Below are 11,157 nucleotides of genomic sequence, written 5' to 3' on the forward strand. Positions count from 1 at the left end.
TCTGGGACAACAATTCAGTTTCCCTTACTGAAAAGGAAAATTAAGCTGCACAATTGTCTGTCTGTCTTCACTGCTTGGCTAATTTAGACTACTCAGATTAAAAAGGCAGCTCCTTTGTTGACAGTATCTGGACACAAACAGAGCTACACTTTTTGTTATATCAGTGACTTTTACGTATCTCAATCTTGCATTTGCAGGTTCAATACCAACTATGATTGATAGACACTTACCAAATTTAGAAGGGCAAGGACATCATCTATAAGTTCTATCACCTGAAACAGCCTGCAAAAACAAAGCAAAAAAAGCCATGAACCAACAAACCTAGTAAAACTATGCATTGATGACATTATATTGTAAACACTTTTCCACTGTTCATCAATGTACATGATAAGCAGCCCGGGCAGCTAGCAATTAATGTGTGTCGGACTGAAAAACAAGTCATCTCCTTTGCAAGATGAGAAGTCCCAGTCTTTTAAATCTCTTCTTGTGCCCCTAATCCTTTTTGTTGCCCTTTTCTGTACCTTTTCCAGTTCTAATACATCTTTTTGGAGATGGGATGACCAGAACTGCATGCAATATTCAAAGTGTGGGTGTACCATGAATTTATGTAGAGGCATTATAATATTTTCCATCTTATTATCTATCCCTTTCCTAATGGTTCCTAACATTCTTGTAGCTTTATAGACTACTGCTGCACATTGAGTAGATGGCTACAGAGAACTATCCACAATGACGCCAAGATCCCTTTCTTGAGTGGTAACAGCTAACTTAGACCCATCGTTTTGTATGTATAATTGGGATTATGTTTTCCCATGTGCATTACTTCTCATTTATCAACATTAAATTTCATCTGCCATTTTGTTGCCCAGTCATGCAGTTTTGTCAGATCCCTTTTTAACTCTTCACAGTCTGCTTTGGACTTAGCTATTTTGAGTAATTTTGTATTATCTGCAGATTTTGCCACCTCACAATTTACTCCTTTTTCTAGATCATTTCTGAATATGTTGAACAACACTGGTCTCAGTACAAACCCCTGGGGGACAGCACTATTTACCTCTCTCCATTCTGAAAACTGACCATTTATTCCTACCCTTCGTTTTCTGTCTTTTACCCAGTTCCTGATCCATGAGAGAACCTTCCCTCTTACCCCAGGACTGCTTACTTTGCTTAAAAGTGAGGGACCTTGTCAAAGGCTTTCTGAAAGTCTAAGTACAGTATATCCACTGGATCACCACTGTCCACCTTTGTTGGCCCCCCGAAAGAATTCGAATAGACTGGTGAGGCATGATGTCCCTTTACAAAAGCCATGTTAACTCTTCCTCAACAAGCCATGTCCATCTACGTGTCTTAATGAAGTCTGCTGGAAGAGAGGTGTTACCTAGACCCATTAACGCCACAGAATGCAATTTAATTAAAGAATCTGTATGAGCTTTTATTTGCCCAGATGGACAAGAACATTGCAAGTCCTGGTGTGAAATATTACATGGGTACATAGTGGGTACATAGTGTCTCTGGTCACTTCCACCAAATTAATCTTGCTTTAACTACCTAGAAGAAATTAGCTACTTTTGTACCAGAAAAAGAAGTTCCCCTTTTCATACCTTACATGTGCTGCCCAAGCCACTGTTACTATTAAAAAAGTCATCAGGTAGACTGCAATTTTCGTTAGTAGAAGTTGTTGAATACTTTCACCTAGTTTCTGAAAAAAAATACAGTATTATTAATAGAAAAAGCACATCATTGCAAAATATAGACATGAGGAATGTTACACTCTGAAATTGCTAGCAATATCTGTAAACAAGGGGTAGCTTCACAAAGCAGAATACATTTTTTAGGCGGTCTTGCGTGCTGAAGTATAGATTTCTTCCAAGAACTCCCATTTTCTAATTTACAGTACCAAAAAACAGAGTAATTAGCTTACCAGACACTTGTAAGCATTTTGGAATATCTCCTCCAATTACCTAGATGACTGCATAAAAAGTGCCAGACCGTGGTATACCAAATAAAAATAGGAACCATTGCTAAACAAATGTGTAGATTTTTTGTACTGCTCACTTTTAAGGGGCAAGACAATCACTTGTGTTCACAGTTAAAAGAAGCATAACTATTAAACAAGCTGGCCTTCTGTGTATCCTTGATAAGTTACTACACCTCTCTGTGCCCCCATTTCCACATCAATGAAAGGGGGACGATGATATTTATCCTCATAAAGCACTTTGAGTTCTACAAACGAAAAGTGATGTACATGAGCTTGGTATTATTATCTGTGCTGGGATGAGCCTGCACTGATTTGATTAAATAGATATTTGTTAGTTGAATTGGAGATATCATTAGGGTATTGAGATTACTTAGATTACAGTTTCCGAGTGCTGTGAAACTGTTAAGAGCTGTAGGAGTGGTTTGTTTTACTGACATCTACCCTAGCTGCGTTCTGCATATTGCTACCATATCTTAATTTATAGTATTAACTTTTTTTAAAACCCTGAAAAATAACAAATAGGATGGATACATAATGATAAGCATCTCTCTGCTGTTATAACCTTTGTTTGCTATACCCTCTCCCTCTGCATTTTTACTGCCCCCCTTTCCTTTATGTCTAACTTGGAACACAAGCTCTGCACAGCAACGACTTGTCACTCACTTTGTTCGTCTATCATCATGATGTCTTTGACACTGTGAAAAGAAATGGGTTGATCCTTACATTCTCCAAATTCTTAACTTGGTGCAGGATTAATGCAGGCCTTCAACCTGACATAGTGCCATAAATATTTCAGAAATCCTTACGGCGCCCGTATGCTAGGCACCGTATGGAAACGTAGTCAGACAGTCCGTAGCAGAGTCACAGTCTAAGTAGACAAGACGAAGTGTAGGAAAGGAAACAGGCGCAGAGGTGTAGTAACTTGCCCAAGGGCAGTAAGAGAACTGAGAATAGGTTCCAAGTCTCTTGACTTCCAGCCTAACATCTGATTCACTAGACCATGATGCCTCTGGTCACTGCGACATGACACTGCATTTCTGAGGGGTCCCAAAGCTGCAATTTGGGGCAGGTATTACTCAGAAGCCTCAGACGTATTTGCTTTCAATTACTTGATTCCAGCATGTGAAGGAAGATGAGGTAGGGATGCAAGAGGTCAGAGGGCCCCAAACTGTCAAATGTGGACCCCTGCACTTGCTGGTCACGTATCAATATAACAGAATCACGCTTTGGGCCTACAGATAGCTCCTCTCCCTTATTTTAACTGGTTTCATGTATGTTAGCAGCAGGAAATCAATACTAGGAAATTATGCAATGTATCTTCAACAGAAGTAATTTGCTGCAGTTGCCTGAGGAATGCAGTGTGTCTGAGTGGGAGAGGAAGTGTCATAAAATAACCGTTATTAAAATGTGGTTCTTTGCCATAAAAGTTTGAGGATGCGGGCACTTCACCGATCTACACAGAAGGTCTGTTTTCATTAGGGTTCAGTTTTGAGCTCTCTAATCTAAATACAATAAAATGCTAAGTATGTCGTTGTAACCTGGATGGATATGCCTCATTTGCTCACTGTTCCATACAGGAGACGGAAGACCAGACCAGCTGGTATAAGGACAAATCATTTTCTAAACCAAGGAAATGTTAATGAACAACTTCAACCTTAGTATTCAAAGTCCAAGAACTGATTTAATAGTTATATATCTACTTCCCCAAAAACCAAAAACTTGGTTTCCTTCTATTTACACTTGCAGCCAAATACTGCTCTTAGTTACAATTCTGTGTATCTGGCAGAGCTCCACTGACTTAATAGTTTCTTGATATTTATAACAGTGAAAGGGAGGAATTTGACCCCTTTGAGCTACAGCTGATTCTTCCGCAAACCTGGCACCTTAAAATTCTTCCTGTCCTGAAGGATAGTACCCTCCTAGGGGGAGGGGAGGAGACTTTTTCCCTTGGGAATTTTAAGGCTGTACAACTGCCGTGTTTCCTTTTCCAGACACTTTGACAACTGTCTCTATCAATTAAGCTTGAGTCAATTTTTTCTGCATTAGTAGCTACCCTATTCAATTACTCTGCATTACCATTATCTTAAATAACGTAACGTCTTTAACCATTCCTTTGGATGAACATACACCTGTAATCTCTCCCTTTCTTCTAAGCAGCGAATTCTATACTTAACCTTACTAATTCATCCCCAGCCCCTCAAGCAAACAAAATACTCTTTGACATGTTAGTTGCCGTGTGATGTGCTTTCCCGTCAATGGCCTTGTCCTGTTTGTAAGTTATGGGCCTGTTCCTGAACATATGGACTTCAAGGGCAACCCTACCACTGAGTTGAACTGATACAGAACCAAACTCAGTGACAGCCACTGCGCTTCACCTGTGACGTCAGTGTCAGAATCCCTTCTATTAAATTATCTTAGCTAATATGGAAAGAACATAGTTAACCTTTTCTTTACAGCAAATACGTTTTGCAGATCTTCTTAATGAATGTATGACTGTAGAATGAATCTCTTATCTGAAAAATCATCTTTACATCAAGAATTATTTAAATGTAAATTTAATTAAGTTTTTTTCTTACTAGGCATTCAATGGTTCGGTATCAATCTACTTGCATTATTTTACCTCAGAGAACTTGTTTCTTGTCTGAAAGCTCCATGCAGACACAAGGTCTGCTTGCACTGAACTAATCGCAGGCTAAGGAAAAGTCTAACTCAAGATATCACTTAATAAATGTAAAACACAACTTGTTTTGCTATCATAACTTGTTTCATCCCCAAAGCAGATTTGTATGAAGGGGAACCTTAACTGCCAATTCTGTACAACCAATATTGGAGATATTACATAAATAGATATAGTATGATGAAAAGTATAAGCCTATTGGATAGGAATTATTCCATCATATAAGTATTACAAAAAGATGTGTGCCTAGACTATTTGTCTACTGTAGTCCTTAGATATTCTGCAATTAAATGCACCTTATCCTACCAACATTCATGCAAATACGTAACTCTGCTCATGCAGCTGGTCACACTGATATTAATAGGAATAATCCAAGGAGGGGGCGTTGTTTTTACAGATGTCTCTGTTAGCAAAACACAGAGGAGCACTCCTTTGGAAACATTCCAGAGTGGTAGCCGTGTTAGTCTGTATACAGACTGTATACATCCTGGCTTACAGACAGCCCCCCAACTTGAAGCAAATACTCACCAGCAACCATACACCCTACAAAAAATCCAATCCAGGAACCTTTCCCTGCAACAAACCCCGTTGCCAACTTTGCCCACACATTGACTCTAGTGACAGCATCACTGGTCCTAACCACATCAATCACACCATAAGGGGCTCATTCACCTGCACATCCACTAACTAATGTTATACATGCCATCATGTGCCAGCAATGCCCCTCTGCCATGTACATTGGCCAAACTGGACTATCGTGACGCAAAAGGATTAATGGACACAAATCAGACATAAAAAATAACAACATCCATAAACCAGTCAGAGAACATTTCAATCTCCCAGGGCACTCTGTCGCTGACCTGAAAGTTGCTGTACTTCTCCAAAAAAACTTCAAAAACAGACTTGAAAGAGAAACTGCTAAATTACAAATTATCTGCAAACTTGACACATTCAAACTGGCTTTAAACAGGGATTTGGAATGGCTATCTCATTACAAGAAGTAATTTGCTCTGATGACTCATTCTCACCTCCTACTCAATGGTTGTCATCAAGCCTCAAGTACCCGGCTTCCCCATTGTTATCTATGCCCTTGGATATGTAAATGTTGCCTTCTATATATTTTCTATGTTTCCTATTTTGCTGTATCATTTCTACCGACTGCATCTGAGGAAGTGAGCTGAGGCTCACGAAAGCTTATGCCTACTAAAATTAAAATTGTTAGTCTTTAAAGTGCTACAGAACTCAAGTTGTTTTTCCTTTGGAAACACAAACCCTCCTAGTCTAGCCCAATGGAGGGTACCTGTGAAGTAATTTTACTAGGGAAAGCTTTTACATTTGAATCATGGGCAATACTCCCCTACCTACTCTGTATAGGAAAAACAATGCAAAACGCTAATTTGGTACCCTATTTTGAACTACACCAAGGTTCAGTCCCCCAAGCACTTACTACTGGATTTTAAGGCTTAGTGCTGTGAGAAGCCCCATTGACTTCAGCAAGACTACTCCTGGCACCGAGTAGTGTGCCTGGAAATAAATACTTGTATGAAAGAGCTACAGCTTCACTCATAAAATAAGAGGATATGCTACCCAAAGTGGCTTAGGTGGATGTTTCTATCCTCAACTAAAGAGCATAGAAATAAAGACATTTCTATGAACCTTCACGCGTGCTACCTAAATAGTCTAATACTGAATGTCTTTGATTCCTTTTTTTTTTTTTAAACCACGTGTCTTTGGTATATATTTAACTGAATTCATCACCTTAGTATTGTATTTTCTTTAGCTCCTCTTATTTCTTTTGAAATTATTTTGATTACATTAACCATTAAACTGATTAATATTTTTGGAGAAAATAAGTATCTTCTAAAATATCTTCCAATTTCTGTTATACAGGCGGATTCTCCATCTCTTGATGTCTTCAAACCAAGACTGGAAGCCTTTCTGGCAGATATTTTAGTCTGACAAGTTACTGGGCTCAATACAGGGGTAACAAAGTGAAATTCTATGGCCTGTGTTATACAGGAGGTGAGACTAGATAATCTAATGTTTCCTTTTGGCCTTGAAATATACTAATCTATAGAGCAATCATGTTTTTTCTAATGAACCAAGTCTTTAGTACTTCAGTCCCTTCAGCTCCAGTTCAATAGTTAGTTCACCCTTTAGAGAATGAATGGTTGGTTTCATTTTTATTTAAGGTTTTGTAATTTCTTAAATGGAACCATAGCTGAAACTGGAAGTAAAATTGCAATGTCATCCTAACATGCAGACAGATAGAACAAACATGTAACAAAATACTCTATATACAGTACCTGATCTGCATGTATCTTGGTGTGGGCCACAGGCAAAATCTGAAATAAAAAAATCCCATTATTGGATGGAGTACATAGCTTCTCACTCTACTCTACTAGAAAGTGAGCTTCATCATACCAAAAATATTTAAAATGATGGATGGAGGATGTGTATATGAAATGATATAATGACTTGCAAGATGAGCCAATTGTTAACTGCTAATGGAATACATATTTCTTTCCCGTAAAGAAGAGATAAAGCTCACTCATCTTCATAAAGCAACTATTACTTCAATTTGTTGGTATGAAAAACATTTGTATAACTTTTTAAGTTGCTGGATTTAATTCCAGTACTTCAGGTTTCAATGAAGTATTATATAGAGAGCCCTGCACAGACACAAACTTTGTATCTGCATCCGATCCACGATCCGCAAATATGGTCTGCGGGTACCCACATCTGCGAATGCAGATATCCATGGATATAAAGCAGATAACTGCAGATTTACAGGGCTCTAGATATAAAATATGGATCTGCATCCATCAGTGATCTGCAGGGCTCTAATTATATATGTCACTAAAAGCGGTAAGGCTTGAAATGGATAGGATGTCTAACACATTTAGGGGCTATAAAATATTCTGGGTGGTGCCTAGATATTGTCATTATTTTAACCAATCTACTTCCAATGAAATGTAAACATTTTGCATTAATACAAACATATTTTTAAATCATTAAAAATGAACACCACAGCACTTCAAATCCAAATGCTTGTCACTACTGGTACTTAATAATTCCAACGCTGGTATTTATACTGCAACACCATGAACTGACCTGATGTGTCGCTTTCCATCTCTAACAGAAAGTCAATAATACATAAAGTTGAAAGTTATTTGTATTATAATGGTGCCTAACTAGCATTCTCATAAAGAAGTAATGGAAAACAACAGTCTGGGTTCACAAAATGAGAAAAGAAGGTGTTTAGTTGAATTCTGTTGCTCTAATCACCTGGTCATTACAAACACCATCTTTGCTCTATGTCCTAGATGTTTATCTACATGGAGGTCACTTTATGGTGTGACAAAGAACCCAATTGACTCTGTAATGATAAAGGGATGCCAGAGATCGAGTCTCCAATGGACAGACTTTCCAGTCTGCAGGTCAGACCGTCAATTGTTAGCTCAAATATAAAATTAAAACTAAAAAAGATATGATGTTCAACGGATCCACTGCATTTGGACTTGACTAGAATCAAGAAAAATTATCCAACATCTGTCCAGAATGGTTTTGAGGCATTGGCACAAATGGAAGAGGAGAACAACTCCAACGAACTCCGGAATAAAACGAAAACTATTATGCTCAAAACCACCAAAGCACACATTCCGAAAAGTCAACATTGAACGACATTGTTAACAAAGGTGGTGTTTGAGCTGGGGAAAAAACAACACAGAGTAAAAGAGAAGAGTTTGGAAATTAAAGAACATAGGAGAAAATACAAGGAACTGAGCAGACAGATTCAAAGGCAAACTAGACGAGACAAGAAGGAATATATAAGGGCAAAATGTATGGAACATGAGAATTATAAAAAGAGTAATAATACAAAAGATATGTTTACAGTGGTCAGATGTCTTACCAAAAGATTTTCCCTGCAGTCAAACATAGTAAAAGATCATGATAGTAGAGTCCTCACTCAGGGTGATGATATTAAATACAGGTGGAAAAACTACTATGCCAAACTCAGTGCCTCACCAGAGCCACTATAAAGAATGCAGGACAACATAAAAGCATTCGATACTGTCGAACATGACAGTCTTTGGAAGACACTTGCAAACATGGGGATCTACAGTTTCTACCACCACTAACAGACCACAGTGCAGTAAACCAGAAAAAGTGGTTTTCCATTGAGACAAGCATGTATTTTTGTCTCCAAGCCTCTTTAACATGTAGAATTTATTACATGAGAAACTTTGTATTTGACAAAGTGGAAGGAGCTGGGATTTGCCTTGGCAGACACCTCTTAACCAACCTCAAATATGAAGGTGACAACACTCTCTGCTACAACCACTGATGCAATACAACAAATTTTGGAGTCTATAAAAACAGTTAGTGAGGAATATGAACTATTCTTGAATGCAATGAAAACAAAATTCATGTAGGTTGACATGATTACCAAAAATAGGATGCAACTGAACATCACAATTAATGGGCAAGCTGTAGAGGCAGTAGATTAATTTAATTACCTGGGATCACATATATAACCAAGGAGGCTGTTCTAGAAAAATCAGACTAGGGATGGCTCACTAGTTTATGGCCTCCCTTAAGAAAATGTGGAAAAGCTGTGGCATCTTGGAATGCACGAAGGTGTGACTGATGAAAAGCCTTTCTTTTCCATATTGATTTATGAATGTGAATCATGGGAAGTTAAGGCTTCTGACAAGAAGAACATTGAAACTTTAGAAATGTGGTGCTGGTGAAAATAGGATAGGAACCCCATAAGAGGACCACATTGCCAAAGTTCTGGAAAGAAAAGGTGTCAAGGGAGAGGATGTGATTAAATGTGTCTGTCAAACACAGTGCAGTGCTCAGAGAGGAAGTGAAGAACCTGAGACTTGGCTAAGAGATTGTTCAACTTTTGCAAGAACTTTGCGGGACAGAAGCCAGACCAGCAGGCACCGAGAATGGATTGGAAGGAAAAATGTAAGGCTACTAATGATAATTAACCAGCATGTTAAAAAATGGGAGCAATAGTTTTTAAGCTAAGTGAAATTGACTATTTGGTCTTTCCTCTAGACTGCCCCAGTAACCTTACTAGGAGTCAGAAGTAAATCCAGATGCGAATGTACTCCTCTGTATATACATGTAACCTGCATAAGTTTCTGATCAATAACTTCCTTTTCTCTAAGACCTCCATGCCTTTACAGCATACAATTGTATATGCAGAATTAATTCTAATGTAACTTTCCCTGCTTCCGCCCCCCCAGCACTGGATCTCTATGCACTATACCAGGATAAATAACACTTTGCACATACATGGAACTTTTATCTTCCAAGTTCAGTACAGACATAATCCAGTGTGTCCAGCCTCCCTTAGCACTGTGGTACCTTCCCAAGCAGTCCCTGCGGGGATTTTTTAAAAGAAGCTGAACTAACCAAGGGAGCATGGACCACCCAACGATGAGTAAACTTGGGGCTGCTGAAGATAATTGTATTGTACATGAATCTGTAGCTTGCTGACATGCTGGTGTCTCTCCCTCACTCCGGCTGCCGTAGAATGTAATCACTTCGGGGCAGAGACCATGGCTACCTGTCTAGCTGTACGGCACTCCGCACAATGGGGCTCCAATCCCCCCAGAGGCTAACGCAATGAAAATAGTGCACCCTGAAGGGCTTTGGGCATCTTTCTACTCTAAACCCACGCCCGGGCAGTGGCTTAAACCAGGACACCCTCCAAAACAGGTGTGCTCCAAAACCGCTGCTCCCCACAGAAGCATGGGGCGCCTGTGGGAGGTGCAGGAGAGCAGGGATGGGGGGCTGGAGGTGGAGGGGAGGGGGGCCCGCTAAGAGCAGGAGGGGGGCAGTGACACGGGGAGCAGGTCCCAGGGGTGAGGGCAGATCAGCGGGAGGGTGCCAGGAGACAGGGCCCAAAGGGGAGCCAGGGGGTGGGGACGGGGGGGCTCTGCAGGGGTGGGGGCAAAGGGGAGCAGGTGCTGGGGGGCAGATGGGGGCGGGGCAGAGACACCCCCGGAGAGAGGGCAGAGGGGGCGGGGCGGGGGTGTCACTCGGGGGGGGTGTGAAGGGCCCGGGGGAGACACTCGGGGGGGGGAGGCGCGGGACCCGCCCCCACTCCCCCACTCACTCCCTCACTCACCATGACGGTGGCGATGATGGAGAGCAGCGCGTCGCTGTAGGCCAGCAGCCGGTGCGAGGCCTGGCTGCTGTGCTGCGCGGGGCGCGGGGGGCCCGCGGCCGCCTCCCCCTCGGCCGGGGGCCGCAGCGGCGCGGACATGCGGGCACCGGGCGGAGCGAGGGGAGCGACACGAGCCCGGCCCCTGCCCGGGGGCGGCGCGGCACGGCACGGCACGGCCCGGCCCTGCCTCTCACGGGAGTGGCCGCGCCGTCCTGACAGGGCCGGGCCTCCAGCCCAGGCCGCCGCCTCCGTCCCGACCCCGCCCAGCCGCTGCTGCGAAACCTTCCGCTCCGGAGTCACTCCGGCTGCGGGACC

At 41.4% G+C, this 11,157-nt stretch overlaps 1 protein-coding gene across 4 annotated transcripts in view; it reads right to left on the reverse strand.

Moving 5' to 3' along the window:
* The window catches only part of TMEM175 (transmembrane protein 175), a 32,818-nt gene that overhangs the window by 13,311 nt on the left and 8,350 nt on the right, over window positions 1-11,157 (reverse strand). Inside the window, exons 1-4 of one of the 4 annotated variants that reach the window (XM_067553397.1) lie at window positions 10,804-11,151; window positions 6,962-7,000; window positions 1,602-1,699; window positions 231-282 (exon numbers count right to left, since the gene is read on the reverse strand). In XM_067553397.1, the coding sequence (XP_067409498.1) occupies window positions 231-282; window positions 1,602-1,699; window positions 6,962-7,000; window positions 10,804-10,941 (327 nt within the window). In that variant the 5' untranslated portion in view covers window positions 10,942-11,151. Of the gene's footprint in view, window positions 1-230; window positions 283-1,601; window positions 1,700-2,641; window positions 2,650-6,961; window positions 7,001-9,175; window positions 9,399-10,803; window positions 11,152-11,157 lie in introns of those variants that run through there. The other 3 variants (XM_067553399.1, XM_067553398.1, XM_067553400.1) reach the window with 3 other exon arrangements.

Source organism: Emydura macquarii, unplaced genomic scaffold, assembly GCF_026122565.2.
Source record: "Emydura macquarii macquarii isolate MOO-44397 ecotype Brisbane River unplaced genomic scaffold, CSIRO-AGI_Emac_v2 contig_1451, whole genome shotgun sequence".
Classification (NCBI taxonomy): Eukaryota; Metazoa; Chordata; order Testudines; family Chelidae; genus Emydura; species Emydura macquarii.